At 35.0% G+C, this 17,571-nt stretch overlaps 1 protein-coding gene across 1 annotated transcript; it reads left to right on the forward strand.

Moving 5' to 3' along the window:
* The first annotated feature begins 2,978 nt into the window (after positions 1 to 2,978).
* LOC126702734 (MLO-like protein 1) lies at positions 2,979 to 4,051 on the forward strand. Its single transcript, XM_050401553.1, has 5 exons — positions 2,979 to 2,989; positions 3,152 to 3,272; positions 3,373 to 3,440; positions 3,533 to 3,593; positions 3,693 to 4,051. Exons 1-5 carry the CDS (start codon positions 2,979 to 2,981, stop codon positions 4,005 to 4,007), a joined length of 576 nt encoding a protein of 191 aa, XP_050257510.1. The 3' UTR covers positions 4,008 to 4,051.
* Positions 4,052 to 17,571: the final 13,520 nt, after the last annotated feature.

The raw sequence follows: 17,571 nt of genomic DNA on the forward strand, positions 1-17,571 counted from the left end.
TTAAGATAAATGTGTTCTAGTGTGATGCGGGAGATGCAAGAAAATTATTATTTAGTATTATTTATGTTTGCTAGTCAATTGTATTTTTATGTTTTAGGTCTTATTAGTTTATTGGGTTATTAGTATTTTAATTTAGAAGTAAGGTTATTTTTGTAATAAGGCAATTAGGGTTTCCTAGCCAATTAGAACTAGGGTTTAGTAATCCTTTATAAGCAACCTATTGTACTCTTTGAGGGGTTAATTGATATTTTGATGAATGAAAACAATGGCCGTTTGGTCTTTCTTTGGTCTGGTGTTGACTCCAGGTCTACCCTAGGTGCTGACTCCTAGTGGTTTTCCCCGCTTGGTGCTGACTCCAAGCAAGGCCTAGGTACTGACTCCTAGGTCATATCCTTTATTTTTCCGTTTTTCCAATTTTGTTCTGATTGTCCTGCGTCAGTTTTGGTATCAGAGCAAACACCGATCCGTTTGAAGCATCATCAAGTCAATCCAGAACCAGAACCAAAAAAAAAAAAAAAAAAAATTTCACCGTATATTTTCCACCACCAGAAATCCAGCCACCACACCACCTTCAAAATCCCTTCACGACATCTCTGCCAAACCATGTTAGAAACCCATCTCTCAATACCCACACGTATCAAGCCACCAGAAGGTTACCTGTCAACCAATGCCCTTTGACCCAACAACCAACAAACCCCATCTATCAATCTTGGCCACCGTTGAAGCACCACACCAGCTGCCAGAAAAGCCAGCCACCACAACCCACAGAAAACCAAAAAAAATAAAATAAAATAAAAAAACCACCTCAAAACCCATCAACCACCAGCCGCTGAAACCCACAAGATCAACACCCACCGGCCCAAAACCCAACAGCCACCAGCCGCCAAACCCGTTATCACGTAGACCAGCGTCATGTCTCGTGCCACCGTCGCCTTCCCTATCGTCGTACCGCCACAGTTGTCAACCCCTAGCCCCGCAAGCCCATCGCCGAGCAACCTTCTTTCAATTTAGAGATTTCGCTCTCTTTCATTAGTTTCTGTGGTTTCTTTTTCATAAGTCTGTACTTTGAGTCTGTGTCTTTCAATTTGGAGTCTTTCGTTTGACTTTCTTTTAAAGTCCGTGTCTGTAACTTCTTCAATTTTAAGTCTGTGTACTGAATTTTATTATTTTGCACAAAAAAAAGAAGAAGAAGAAGAAGAAGAAGAAGAAGAAGAAGAAGAAGAAGAAGAAGTAAAGTCTTGTTGCTGCCAGCCCATTGCATGTATAGGCCCCAAAGTTGTTATCCACAGTTGCAGCCAAGCCCATGACTGTAGTGCAGTAAGTTGACCGCTGACAAGGAGAATCACAGCAGCTATTTGTTGAAGCACTATTTTAGAGAATCATGGTAGTATTAGAAGCACCATACTTTGATGGTTATGAAACTTATCCACGAGAATTTGTCAATTGGATGAATGGGATGGAGCGATTCTTTGAGCAAGCAAATTTTGCAAATAACAAAAAGGTTAGGTATGCCAAGTCGAAGTTAATAGGTAAAGCACAAAGGTATTAGGAGAATCTTGAACGTTTCCGCTATATGGATTATCAACCTGCCATTACTGTGTGGGAAGATATGAAAGAAAAGCTTTGTGATGAGTATTTGTCACCATACTATCGAGCTAAGTATCTACCCCAATCTCAATGTGGTACTTTTCAAGTTGAAGCAAATGCGATGAATTCTCATCCTTATCCCATATCATGTCCTTAGTGCACTTTTGAACAATCTACCAAGAAAGCAACGGAATTAACTGTAAAGCCCATGAAAGAGATTCAAGATAGGATTGCTTAGATGAAGCAAATGAAGACTCAACTTGATTCAATTGGGAAACCAAGGATAATTTATCACAATGAACTTATTGCTGCCCCTATAGAAGATAACATTGATGGTGATATCTTGGTCGTGGAGAATTCTCCAGCAACACCAAAGCCTAATGTTGACATAGATGTACATACCTCGACAAGTGTTGTTTTAACAAGCGTACAAGGAAATGAATCTATTGAAGAACAGCAAGGTGAAAAGATGGCGCCTAAAGAGAGTATTATGCTAGAGGGTGCACATGATGTGAAAGTTGAAGTTGTTGAATGTGCTTCTAATCAACCCTCCACAGTCCTTGAAGATCTACATCCTGGTGAAGTCGAAGAGGTTAAAACCACAGAGCTTCCTATGGTTCATAAGGTTCATGAAGAGATTATATTGATTCCACACATTGATTTTGTTATTCCAAATGAGTTTGATGTGGTGGAATTCAAGGTTTTTGTTTTCCCTGTGCTCCCTAAGGTGATTTCAGACTTGAAGCAAGTGTTATTTATCAACATCCTAATCCTTCAATGCTTTAAAACTCGAGGTCGAGTTTTCTCCAACCAGAGGAGAATGATGTTGGAAATGCAAGAAAATTATTATTTAGTATTATTTATGTTTGCTAGTCAATTGTATTTTTATGTTTTAGGTCTTATTAGTTTATTGGGTTATTAGTATTTTCATTTAGAAGTAAGGTTATTTTTGTAATAAGGCAATTAGGGTTTCCTAGCCAGCAAGGGTATTTTTGTAATAAGGCAATTAGGGTTTCCTAGCCAATTAGAACTAGGGTTTAGTAATCCTTTATAAGCAACCTATTGTACTCTTTGAGGGGTTAGTTGATATTTTGATGAATGAAAACAATGGCCGTTTGGTCTTTCTTTGGTCTGGTGCTGACTCCAAGTCTACCCTAGGTGCTGACTCCTAGTGGTTTTCCCCGCTTGGTGCTAACTCCAAGCAAGGCCTAGGTGCTGACTCCTAGGTCATATCCTTTATTTTTCCGTTCTTTCAATATTATTCTGGTTGTCCTGCATCATAGTGTCTTTTCCATACTTTTGTTTAACTTACCATGTCTTTAGTTGTAAATAACAATAAAATAAATGATTCAGAATAACCGTGCATTTGTCTGCTCAAATCATCAAATGACATGTTCATCTTGTAAATATCCTAGATAACTTGTAGGGTAAGGGCCATAGCATTGATATTTATTTTATTTTTTACAGCTACTACTTGCTGTGGGCACTAAGTTGGGGCATGTAATTATCCAGTTGGCCCATGAGGTTGCCGAGAAACGTGTAGCAATTGCAGGTGATTTGGTAGTTTGGTAGTTCAACCTTCAGAGAATCATTTCTGGTTCCATAGGCCCCGGATTATTCTCTTGCTGATTCATTTCATCCTGTTTCAGAATTCATTTGAACTAGCATTCTTCTTTTGGATATGGGTAAAACAATTAAAATTTAATATTCATTACATACTAATGACACAGAAATCTGAAATGAAAACTATGAATTGAATTTCTACGATGCTTCGATATGTTGCAGGTTCAATATGGATTTGACTCATGCATAATGGGAGAAATCGGTTATATCATCCCAAGACTTGTTATAGGGTAAAACAATGATATTAATTATTCTATTTTTGAAACCTTGTGTTTCTATTGATGAACAAAAACTGATGTTAAATGCCAATTTTTATTCATAGGGCATTCATTCAGTTCGTCTGCAGTTATAGTACCCTACCACTGTATGTAATTGTCACACAGGTGAGTTGGATCATCTCTAAGAATTCACCTTCTTTATGATCAATTCATATATGTTGGGGTTTAAGGCTGATGAAGATCGCTGAATTCCTTAAAATGTAGATGGGAAGTTCATATAAAAAGGCTATATTTGAAGAACACATACATGAAGGGCTTGTTGGTTGGGCTCGAATGGCCAAAAAGAACAAGGGTTTGAGAAAGGCTGCTAATGGCTCGACGACAACTACTACTACTACTCCGGGTTCTACTACTGATGCATCTAGCCAAATGAATCCAAAAGAAACTACTCCTATGGCAATTCAGATGAGTGAAGTATCTGCAATGGAAGAAGGCAATGCAGGAGAGATTGCAGCTGCAACTCTGAACATGGACATAGCTGAGGGTATCATAGTCTCAATCAAAACTCTTGGCAGTTAGCCAGTCTTATTTGCTAGTTGCAGTTCAGGTGAAGTTAGAAATAGTTCCTATAAAAAAAAAATAGTTGTGTTTTGATATATGCTACATATTTATTAAAATTGTTCAAATGCATACTACATAGTTGGTTTATTGATTTTATTTCTTGTATAGTAATGATGATGATGATGTGTAAGTTCAATAGAACCGTTTGCTAGCAACCAGAACTAAATACCTTGATAATATATCAAGTGAAATTATTTTATAAAGAAAAGTCATTAGTAGTTATTTAATGTGAAAATTTTCGCTCTCCATTATATTCAAAGAGTCCATTCATTCTAAAAAAGAAACTCAGCTAACAAACAAACAGACTAATAACAAAACTCAACCAAATATCAAGTGCTTACATCTAGATAAAGTTTACAATACGACAACACAATGTCCCCATTAACTATTGGTGATAGGCCAAGAATATATTAACCCCTTGTGATAAATTAACCAATTGATTTAGCCAAGTTAATTAATTAATTTAATTAACATGCAAAATGCGTGGTAGCACAAACAAATCATCAATTAACTAAAGTGCAGCAGAAATTAAATTAACACAGTGATTTGTTTATGAATGGGGAAAACCTACACAGCAAAAACCCCATCGGGTGATTTTAAGGTCATTACTCCCGATAATCCACTATTATCAAAACAAACGGTTACAAGTAAAGGAATCCTAGTACCTTATACCAACCCACAGTTGAACCCTTATCCCAATACCCAATTGGACTTGTTCTGTAGTGACAATCTCTCATTTTCAATGCACGGCTCCCAATACGTGACTAACCAATAGATATGCAGATCCCAGTACGTGACTTGATCACTAACTTGAGAAGGATGTTGGCTACAAAATTCTTCAGTTCTTCACACGATAAAGATCATGAAACTCCTTAGTCACAAAACCCTAAAGTGTACAAACACAGCAGCTTCTTCAAGAGAAAGATGAACTAGGGCAAATTCTGTCTCCGGTCACAATTTGCATGAGCACAACTTTACTTTACACTTGCGCAACCTTTGACGGCCCTTAAAATAATCTTTATATATGTTTAGGATTGTGAGAAAAGAAAGCCCAAACATATACCCATATATTGGATGCAAAACAGAACTGAAAATCTGTTTTTCATAAATCTTGACAGATAGGGTATCTATCAAGCTAGCTGTCGAGCTTCGAGTTTCAGCAACTTTTTAAATCTCAATAGATACTAGCTATCGAGCTAGCTATTGAGTTTTAAAATCCAGCACTTCTTCATTTGTTTCTTGAACAGACTTGCATGGCTTTAACACTTGAACTTGAAACCTTGTTCTTTGAAGCATTAAACACATCCTAAATCTACCCAATTACAAGTAAAGTGCGTTTTGTCAAAGGATTAGCTAATTACATAAAATATTGACATATGTTCCTAACATGATTCACATATGTCCTAACAATTGAGTATAATATCTACATCACCGTTTTTTCACCCAGGAATAGGATGTTTCAACTTTCAAGATATAGACCGACATATAGGCAAATTCAAGTGCTTCGTTTTCAGGAAATCCAATTAATCAGAAACAAAATCGAAAGTCATTTCAACCCAACAACATAGAAACAAGTAAAATGAATGGTCTACAACTATAAGTGTAGAAATGGAGAAGGTATTTAGTATCAAATAATACCACATCAGTGATATCAAAATCCAATAAATATGAGACATGGGCTACATCTTTTGTTAATACAATTTTATATTTTTATAGTGAGACTTCTTGTTTTGGGAGAAAGACTTCTTTTCAGTCCCATGTTGGAAAATGAAAAAGGATGCTATATTTTTTTTTTCCTTTATAAATAGCACTCTCCATTAAGAAATTTTAAGCATGAATATATGGGTTATTTTATTGTGTAGGCCTAATGTTTGGCAAAAATTAAAAAGCCAGCTTATTTTGGTTACTATTCAGCTTATTTTTGTTACTATTCATGGATCCCACTGCATTTTTGGTACTATTCATGAGTCTCATTGTACTATTTCAACTAACTTTTACCTTTATCTACAGTACTTTCAGTAAAAAGTTTTCAGTTTTAGCAAAATAAGTGGATCCCAAACAGATCCTAAATGACAAAACTCAATCCCACTTGCACTTTATAATTATTAACCCACACAACCATACTCATCCATATATAAATAATACACTAAGTTGTTGTTTGATTGTGGGATAAGCTTGTGATCAGGGTGTACAAGATTCAAAACCGAGTGTGCAAAAAATTTTTTAAGAGTAAAATAAATTAGTAAAATAATATTATATGTATTTATATATAAAAAATTTCAGTCATGGGGTTCATTTGAACCCCCTAAAGTGTATGTATAGCCGCCCTTGAATAAGTGTGAGACATAGGCAACATCTTTTGTTAATACCATTTTATATTTTTAACATGAGACTTCTTGTTTTGGGAGAAAGACTTCTTTTTAGTCCAATGTTGGAAAATGAAAAAGGATGCAATATTTTTTTGCCTTTAAAAATAGCACTCTCCATTATGAAAATTAAGCATGAATATATGGGCTATTTTATTGTGTAAGCCTAATGTTCATTAGTTGATTCATAGAAGTAACTTTTTTTTTTTTTTTTTTTTTGGAGAAATTCTTAGAGGTAACTTAATTGTCTCTATAGAACTTGAACAAGAGAATTTACTGTTTGGTAAATTATGGCATCATGCCAAACAAATAACACGTAAATCCATGGATTTGGGCCTAAAAAGAAATAACCGAGTCCAATTTAGGGCTTGACTTTGGAGTGTTTAGGAGCTGGGATATCATTTACTTCGACAGCTCAGCACTATGTGAAACAAATTGTGGGCAAATCCACAAGTTTGGGCCTAAAAAGGGATTAATGCCCAATTCAAGTTTGAGCATCCTTTTTTTCTTTATTTTTTTTTCCTTTTTTTATATATATTTTTTGAAAATATTAAGTATTTTAATACACATGGGGAGAGGGAAAGTTCAAACTTCCTTGATTGTGAGGTTTTTTTTTTTTTTTGGGGGGGGGGGGGGTGGACGGTTATTTTGATTATCTTGTGTGTGTGTGTGTGTTTTTTTTTATTTTTATTTTTTTGGTTCTCTTAATAATAAAGAAAGAAAGAAAGAGAAACAAGGCAACAAGGGAAGCTCATCAATTCCCTAAACCTTTGTTGCAAGAACAAGAAAAATGAAAAAGTGTCAAAAGCCCTTACTCTCATCTCAAGTTCAAGTTCTAAGTATGCCAAAGCATTCAAAGCACAGTGTCCCATTTTTCATGATAAGATAAAAAATTTGTTCTTGAGATATCTTAAATATATTATGCTTTCACCACGCACTAATCACATGGTCTAATCCAATTTATTAACATCATGTGTTGAAAATTTATATATTCCTTTTTCATACCACATAGAAAAGTTAATTACCGTTAAATAAAGTTCACTTGACTCTTTAGTCTTTAGTCTTTACAAAGAATAATAAATAAAAAAGTTAGCTTGACTGATTCTAAAGATAGGGTCACTGAAACAGAGGTGACCAAACATTTCTTGAGACTAATCATCATGGATGAATGATGATACTTACTGGGCCCATGGTGATGTTGATCTTCACACAATTTATCACTTCATCATGACTTAGTCTTTTTCTATCCGTTTAAGTTGACGGCCAACTACAAAAAAAAATTTTGGGAGACGTATCAATGAGTAATTTTTAGGAACTCTCGGAGTATAGACAATGATGCTCTCTCCTCTCACATTTTTATTGTGTAGGCCTAATGTTCATTAATTTATTCATAGAAGTAACTTTTTTTTTTTTTGGGGAGAAATTCTTAGAAGTAATATAAATGTTTCTATAGAACCTGAACAAGAGAATTTATTGTTTGGTAAATTGTGGCATCATGCCAAACAAATAACATGAAAATCTACGGATTTGGGCCTAAAAAGAAATAACCAAGTCCAACTTAGAGTTGGACTTTGGAGTGTTTAGGAGCTGGGATATCATTTACTCCGACAGCTCGGCATTGTGCGAAACATATTGTGGGCAAATCCACAAGTTTGGGCCTAAAAAGGGAACACTACCCCAATTCAAGTATGAACTTTTTTTTTTTTGAAAATACTAAGTATTTTAATACACATGGGGAGAGGGAAAGTTTGAACTTCCTTGATTGTGAGGTTTTTTTTTTTTTTTTTGGGGGGGGGGGGGGGGTGGGGGGGGAGGGTTATTTTGATTATCTCGTGATTTTTTTTTTTTTTTTTTTTGGTTCTCTTAATAATAAAGAAATAAAGAAAGAGAAACAAGGCAACAAGCAAAGCTCATCAATTCCCTAAACCTTTGCTACAAGAATAGGAAAAATGAAAATGTATCAAAAGCCTTTACTCTCATCTCATGTTCAATTTCTAAGAATGCCAAAGCATTCGAAGCATAGTGTCCCATTTTTCATGATAAGATAAACAATTTGTGCTTGAGATATCTTAAATATATTATGCTTTCACCACACACTAATCACATTGTCTAATCCAATTTATTAACATCATGTGTTGAAAAATTATATATTCCTTTTCCATACCACACAGAAAAGTTAATTGCCATTAAATAAAGTTGACTTGACTCTTTAGTCTTTTGTTTTTACAAAGAATAATAAATAAAAAAGTTAACTTGACTGATTCTAAAGATAGGGTCACTGAAATAGAGGTGACCAAACATTTCTTGAGACTAATCATAATGGACAAATGATGATACTTACTAGGCCCATGGTGATGTTGATCTTCACCCAATTTATCACTTCATCATGACTTAGTCTTTTTCTATCCATTTAAGTTGACGACCGACTACAAAAAAGAAAAATTTGGGAGAGGTATCAAAGAGTAATTTTTAGGTACTCTCGGAGTATAGAGAATGGTGCACTCTCCTCCCACATTTTTATTGTGTAGGCCTAATGTTCATTAGTTTATTCATAGAAGCAACTTTTTTTTTTTTTTTTTGGAGAAATTCTTAGAAGTAACTTAATTGTCTCTATAGATCTTGAACAAGAGAATTTATTGTTTGGGAAATTGTGGCATCATGTCAAACAAATAACACGCAAATCTGCGGATTTGGGCCTAAAAAGAAATAACTGAGTATAATTTAGGGATGGACTTTGGAGTGTTTAGGAACTGGAATATCATTTACTCCGACAGCTCGGCATTGTGCGAAACAAATTGTGGGCAAATCCACAAGTTTGGGCCTAAAAAGGGATCACTGCCCCAATTCAAGTCTGAACTTCCTTTTTTTTTTTTTTTTTTTTTTTTTTTTTTTTTTGAAAATACCATGTATTTTAATACACATGGGAAGAGGGAAAGCTTGAACTTCCTTGATTGTGAGGTTTTTTTTGGGGGGGGGGGGGGAGGGTTATTTTGATTATCTTGTGGTTTTTTTTTTTTTTTTTCCTCTCTCTTAATAATAAAGAAAGAAAGAGAAACAAAGCAACAAGGGAAGCTCATCAACTCTCTAATCCTTTGCTGCATGTACAGGAAAAATGAAAAATTGTCAAAAGCCCTTACTCTCATCTCATGTTCAAGTTCTGAGAATGCCAAAGAATTTGAAGCACAGTGTCCCATTTTTCATGATAAGATGAACAATTTGTGCTTGAGATATCTTAAATATATTATGCTTTCACCACGCACTAATCACATGGTCTAATCCAATTTATTAACATCATGTGTTGAAAAATTATATATTCCTTTTCCATACAACACAAAAAAGTTAATTGCCGTTAAATAAAGTTGACTTGACTCCTTAGTCTTTAGTCTTTTGTTTTTACAAAGAATAATAAATAAAAAAGTTAACTTGATTGATTCTAAAGATAAGGTCACTGAAATAGAGGTGACCAAACATTTCTTGAGACTAATCATAATGGATGAATGATGATACTTACTGGGCCCATGGTGATGTTGATCTTCACCCAATTTATCACTTCATCATGACTTAGTCTTTTTCTATCCATTTAAGTTGACGACTGACTACAAAAAAGAAAATTTTGGGAGAGGTATCAAAGAGTAATTTTTAGGTACTCTCGGAGTATAGAGAATGGTGCACTCTCCTCTCACATTTTTATTGTGTAGGCCTAATGTTCATTAGTTTATTCATAGAAGCAACTTTTTTTTTTTTGAGAAATTCTTAGAAGTAACTTAATTGTCTCTATAGATCTTGAACAAGAGAATTTATTGTTTGGGAAATTGTGGCATCATGTCAAACAAATAACACGCAAATCTGCGGATTTGGGCCTAAAAAGAAATAACTGAGTATAATTTAGGGATGGACTTTGGAGTGTTTAGGAGCTGGAATATCATTTACTCCGATAGCTCGGCATTGTGCGAAACAAATTGTGGGCAAATCCACAAGTTTGGGCCTAAAAAGGGATCACTGCCCCAATTCAAGTCTAAACTTCCTTTTTTTTTTTGAAAATACCATGTATTTTAATACACCTGGGAAGAGGGAAAGTTTGAACTTCCTTGATTGTGAGGTCTTTTTTTGGGGGGGGGGGGTGGGGGAGGGTTATTTTGATTATCTTGTGGTTTTTTTTTTTTTTTTTTTTTTTTTTTTTTTTTTTTTTTTTTTTTTTTTTTTTTTTTTTTTTCTTAATAATAAAGAAAGAAAGAGAAACAAAGCAACAAGGGAAGCTCATAAATTCTCTAATCATTTGCTGCAAGAATAGGAAAAATGAAAAAGTGTCAAAAGCCCTTACTCTCATCTCATGTTCAAGTTCTGAGAATGCCAAAGAATTCGAAGCACAGTGTCCCATTTTTCATGATAAGATGAACAATTTGTGCTTGAGATATCTTAAATATATTATGCTTTCACCACACACTAATCACATGGTCTAATCCAATTTATTAACATCATGTGTTGAAAAATTATATATTCCTTTTCCATACAACACAAAAAAGTTAATTGCCGTTAAATAAAGTTGACTTGACTCCTTAGTCTTTAGTCTTTTGTTTTTACAAAGAATAATAAATAAAAAAGTTAACTTGACTGATTCTAAAGATAAGGTCACTAAAATAGAGGTGACCAAACATTTCTTGAGAATAATCATAATGGATGAATGATGATACTTACTGGGCCCATGGTGATGTTGATCTTCACCCAATTTATCACTTCATCATGACTTAGTCTTTTTCTATCCATTTAAGTTGACGACCAACTAGAAATTTTTTTTTGGGAGAGGTATCGACGGGTAATTTTTAGGTACTCTCAGAGTATAGAGAATGGTGCTCTCTCCTCTCACATTTTTATTGTGTAGGCCTAATGTTCATTAGTTTATTCATAGAAGCAACTTTTTTTTTTTTTTGAGAAATTCTTAGAAGTAACTTAATTGTCTTTATAGAACTTGAACAAGAGAATTTATTGTTTGGTAAATTGTGGCATCATGTCAAACAAATAACATGCAAATTTGCGGATTTGGGCCTGAAAAGAAATAACCGAGTTCAATTTAGAGTTGGACTTTGGAGTGTTTAGGAGCAGGGATATCATTTACTCCGATAGCTCGGCATTGTGCAAAACAAATTGTGGGCAAATCCACAAGTTTGGACCTGAAAAGGGATCATTGCCCTAATTCAAGTTTGAACCTCCCTTTTTTTTTTTTTTTTTTTTTTTGAAAATACTATGTATTTTAATACACATGGGAAGAGGGAAAGTTTGAACTTCCTTGATTGTGAGGTTTTTTTTTGGGGTGGGGGGACGGTTATTTTGATTATCTCGTGTTTTTTTTTTTTTTTTTTTTTTTTTTTTTTTTTTTTTTTTTCTTTTGTTCTCTTAATAATAAAGAAAGAAAGAAAGAGAAACAAGGCAACATGGGAAGTTCATCAATTCTCTAAACCTTTGCAGCAAGAACAGGAAAAATGAAAAAGTGCAAAAGCCCTTACTCTCATCTCATGTTCAAGTTTTGAGAATGCCAAAGAATTCGAAGCACAGTGTCCCATTTTTCATGATAAGATAAATAATTTGTGCTTGAGATATCTTAAATATATTATGTTTTCACCACGCAGTAATCACATGGTCTAATCCAATTATTAACATCATGTGTTGAAAAATTATATATTCCTTTCCATACCACACAGAAAAGTTAATTACCGTTAAATAAGGTTGACTTGACTCTTTAGTCTTTAGTCTTTTGTCTTTACAAAGAATAATAAATAAAAAAAGTTAACTTGACTGATTCTAAAGATATGGTTGAAAGTTCAATTATGTGTATAAACACCTTACAAATTACCAATTCAAGTCTTATATCAAACAATTAATGTGCGGAACATGAACAAAAGCTTAATACAAAATTGGTAAACAATCTAAGCCAATTAAAATCACATCCACAGCAGAAAATAAAAGGCAAAGATAAAAGGAAGAGAGATGCAAACACAAGGACAACACACGATGTGTTATCGAAGAGGAAACCGAAGCCCTCGGCGTAAAACCTCTTCGCCGCCCTCCAAGCGGTCAATAATCCACTAGAAAATGTAGTTGGGATACATGAACAGCAACAGACCCTCCAAGCCTAATCTACTCGATGTACCTAAGCCTTCCAAGCTTCTTGCTCCAACGAGATTGCGCCGAACCTTTTTCTTTTCTAGCTTACCGGATTCCACTATAATTCATAGCATCCGCCATCCTTGGCATCTTCCAATGCTTCCCAAAACTCCAAAAACACTCAACACTCTAAATGGGTGTGGGTAGTGTTTGGATAGAAATCTCCTCTCAATAGGTATGACAATGAGAGAGGGAATGAAAAGAGACTACAAAGATTTCTCTCTAAGAATGAGTAACTCTCTCTAATTGGGTGGGTGTTTTGAAGAAACCTCTCTTAGGGTTTTTCTCTCTGAATAGCCACACATATTTTGTAGGAATGAGGGGTATTTATACTGGTGTGAGAATGGAATGCAAAGAGTCAGTTTTTCCAAAACAGGATTGGCTGGCGACTTGACCTCACGACTTGACTGAGTCACGAGTTCAAGCCGCGAGCTAACTTAATGGCCAGTCTGGATTTTTGTCCTGTAGTGCTCAAGGTGGCATGACTGTTCAGCTCCCCTGCATGCTCTGCACGTGTGCAACTTTTGGCGGCTTGCAAGCCGCGAGCCTCCCGCGAGATTAAGCCGCGAGTCCCTGCTTCATTGCACAGTCTTGAGCATTTCTTCACACTCTCTTACACACTACCCTTACAACAAGCCCACCTAAATACAGGATTACTAAATGCTGAAATACAAGCAAATTTGGCACGAAATAAAGCCAATAAAATGGTTGATTAAATTCAACCTTACAATCTCCCCCTTTGGCTATTCTGTAACAAAACCCTAAAACAGACTCTAGACTTAACATGTGAGTTGGGAACAGTTGAACAAAACTCAGTCACACCTAACTCTAGAAGCTGTGAAGCACTTGAAACATAAGAACATGAAACTCCTGAAACACAACAATACACCATGATCATTGTATGTAGAAAAACATGAAATGCATATGAAACAAGCTTAAGGTGATCAAGCAAAGATGAAGTGAAGATTCAAATCAAGGCTTGATCAACCAAGTAATCACCACAAGGTAGTGATCACAGTGCTCATTCACACTTGGAATGAACACTTGAACATACAAGTTAACAAGAACAAAGCAAGTTACTTGTATGCCCAACACTCAACCAATGCATAATACACTAAGTATATGCATCTAGGAACAATCCTACAAGGGCACAAGAGTGACAATACTTAAAAGAAAATGCAATACATTTATATAGAAGTACTGATTTAAAACAAAGCATAAAAGACTGCATAAAGCATGGTACAAACCATAAAGCCTACAAACTATGCATAAAACATAACCCTAAAAGCTTACAAAAGCAACATGGGTACAAGGCACATTATATTGAATAAAAACTTAAACAATATAAACGAAAAGTGCTTAAAGTTTCTCCCCTTCAAAATGATGAGAAGCTGTGATGCACTAGGAACATATATACTTGTAACCTGAAACACTTGCAAAAAACACATTAGACCCTCAAGGTAAGGTAAGTAATAAAAGGACAAGTATAATGTAACAAGTAAATTGCGATCAAGTAAACATGATGTGAAACATGTGAGCAACTTGATCATACACCAAAACAGTCATATAGAAATGACTACAATGATTATATAGCAAAGCAAATGATCATCCGAACATGCATTCAAAGAAGCACAATAGCATAGGGATATATGCATGTCCAAAGCACAAACATGATGCAATGAGAACAACAAAGCATAACTTAAAGCACCATAAAGCCAACAAGAAAACAAACAGAACAAAATTTTCTAGTTAACACAATGTTTTCTCCCCCTTGGTATATGCATCTCCACTATGGAAAATCTCTCCCCCTACAAATGTGCACGAGAAATAGAATTTCTCGCCCTAAGGATGTGCACAAGAGTCATAACAAGAGTCATAGAGAAATGACAAAACACTCCGGTATACTCTCTAGAGTATACTCTCCTCCTTTTTGTCAGGAATAGACAAAGGGTCAAGGAGAAAAGAGGGCAAGAGATGAATGAACGAACAATGATAATGATGCATGAGGGGTGCAAGATAAATGAGAAAATGAAGCTCAAACCTAAGACAAAGTAACATGCTACAAAGTATAAGGTAAACATGACATGCTAGGATGAAGAAATAAGGTAAAGACCAATGCATGACAAGGGTAGCAAAGGTGTGTGCAAGAGGTGGCTAAGTGCAATGCATGACCAATGCATGAAAAATGCACATGTGGGGCAAAGTGTGCAAAATACACAACCAACGAACCAAACATGTTCCTAATGAGGAAACATGAGAAACCCCAAAGTTTGATACTCATCAGAGTCCAAACAAGCGAGAAAATGTCTAAGAGGCATTTTATCAAACACCTAGCATGCACACTATGAACAATAATGTGAAACAATGCATGAACATCATGAAATTCACCCTTAATACATGTTCTTCCTGCCACAAGGGGCCAACAACCAATGCAAATCAACAAAAGAAACCAATCCCATGAAGAAATTTGACAAAAATTAAGTTTTCTCAACTCCTATGATAAAAATCCCAACCAAGAGCACAAAACTCTCCAAAACATAATCTAAGGATCAAAATTAATGAAAAGAGTTTATAAATACCTTAGAATTGTTAATGGAATGAAAAATCATTCAAATTGGTTGGGTTTTGATGTAAAAATATTGAAAGAGGGGTTTTAGAGAGGATGAGAGAGGTTTAATACAAGTTTCCCACAAAAAGCCCTTTAAAAAGCTATTTCTAGGCGTTTCGCGACTGGGCGAGTCGCGAGGTTCAGTCGCGAAAATTTTCGCGAGTCGCGAGTTTCAGTCGCGAAAATTTTCGCGAGTCGCGAGTGAGTCGCGAGCAAGCCGTGAGTGAGTCGCCAAAAACTTTTGGATGAACTCGCGACTAGGGTTTCGCGACTGGCGAGTCGCCAGCTGAGCCGCGAAAAACTCTGAAACCTGTTTTTCAATACAGAACATGGTTAAACAATGAAAAACAAAGAAAACACTAAACATGAACACAAAGAGTGATAAAAATCACTTCCAAAAACATATAAAATGATAAAAAATCTTTTTGGATTGAACCATATATGATTGAGCGCACACACATCACATTTAGACAAGTACAATCTAACAAATGAATAAGACATTTATTGAACATTAGGCATGTGTGTTGTGTGTGTGTATCAAATGTGGAATAGTCCTTAGTCTAGAGTGAAGTTTCAATGATCAATTCAATCAAGTCATATACAACTAGTACTAAGTCAAGTGGTCTATCTCAATTATAGAAATGAACATATATGACCTCCCACAAGAAAATGATTACATAAGATTGAAGCTTTTCATTTGGCTTCTTTACAATTCATAACATTTGATTATTTTGAATCAAAACATCTCATTTTCAGATTGATGCCTGAAATTTGTGATATTTCAATTTGATGAACAAGCCTTTGGCTTTTTAGGCATCATACATTTTCATATAAGTCGCTTTCCCTTTTTCCTAGTCGAATACTAGTATGTGCGACGGCTTTTGCAGCTCATTATCTCTTTTCATTTTGAGATTTACATTTATTGAGCTCTTTAAGCAATAAAAATAAAAGAGTGGGAAGAGATATAAGCACAAGTCTACGCATGTATCAAAGCCAACATGACTATTGACTAATCATTCATGACAAGTTTGAAGATCGATTTACAACAATCACAAAAAGATGTCAAGATTTTTCCCACAAAGATATAAGTGCAAAACTAACAAGCTAAGCTCGTAAATGCACAAAGCCATTTGTACAAAGGTACAAGGCCAAACTCACATGTGATATGTGCTCAAACATATACGATCAAACTTTTTGAATTTTTTACTTTTTATGTGGTTTTGGATTTTTTACTCACACAAAATTGAAATACAAAAGTAAGATAAAAAACAAAACAATGCATATAAATGAATGCAAGATGCACAAAATACATGAAGATATGACATTTAATGCATGAAGGGTCCTACAAAGATCGAAAGAATTAGATCAAGAACCAAAAGAGCAAAACTCAACCATAGGAACCCTTCCTCATCCAAACAGAACGATTGTTTGGAATGAGTGTCTCAAGAGAAGTGAGACGAGGGTTGGAAGAATGAGAACCGGAGATGCACATAGTCAAGGAGTTAAGAGCATTAAACATTTTCTTTAACAACATGTTATTTTCACTCAAAACCGGTTTACTCCTTTTAGCACAACTTCCAAAAAGCTCAAGTTTTTCTTTTCTTTTGATTCTTTTAAAAGCATGAAACTTAGAGCATTGAGGTCTTAGATGACCAAAGGCACCACAATGGTGACAAACAATGTGTTTAGGTCCACTAGGCTTTTTAGGAAGGGATCTAGCAACATGGTTTTGTTCCCTCTTCAATTTATGACATTGAGATCTTATATGACCAATCACACCGCAATGGTGGCAAGTGGGAACAAATTTAGATCAATTCAAAACCTTAGGTTGAGACCTAAACGAAGGCTTTGACTTAACAGTCTTTCTCTCCACCTTTTGATTTCTTTTATGTGGAGGAATGTACACCGATTTGTTCTTTATGGTAGAACACACACTAGGCACAAAATCGGGTACCACAACATGATTGCAACAAATATTTTCATCCTTTTTAGCAATAGGTTCAGCAATCAAACACTTGGCATGTATCTTAAAAGATTCATTTTCACATTTTAGATCATCAACAAGTTTGTTAGTCAAAACAAGTTTAGCATCCAAGTCCATATTCAGACATTCAAACTCTTTCATCTTTTCAAGAAAAATTTCAACAAGTTTTTTATATTTCTCAACCAATTTGTTGGATTCATTGAGCGTAGCAATCAAATCATCCTTTTCACAAAATAACTTGCTCAAATTCTTTTGAAACTTCTTAGCATTTTTCTTCAAGAGTTTGTCAACAATACCCATAGATTCAAATAACATGTCATCACACTTATGGGGATTAACACTCATAGAGGAATTTTCACAAACACGTGGCATGTTACATTCATCACCAACCAAATCATGCAAAGA

Source organism: Quercus robur, chromosome 10 (assembly GCF_932294415.1).
Source record: "Quercus robur chromosome 10, dhQueRobu3.1, whole genome shotgun sequence".
NCBI lineage: Eukaryota > Viridiplantae > Streptophyta > Magnoliopsida > Fagales > Fagaceae > Quercus > Quercus robur.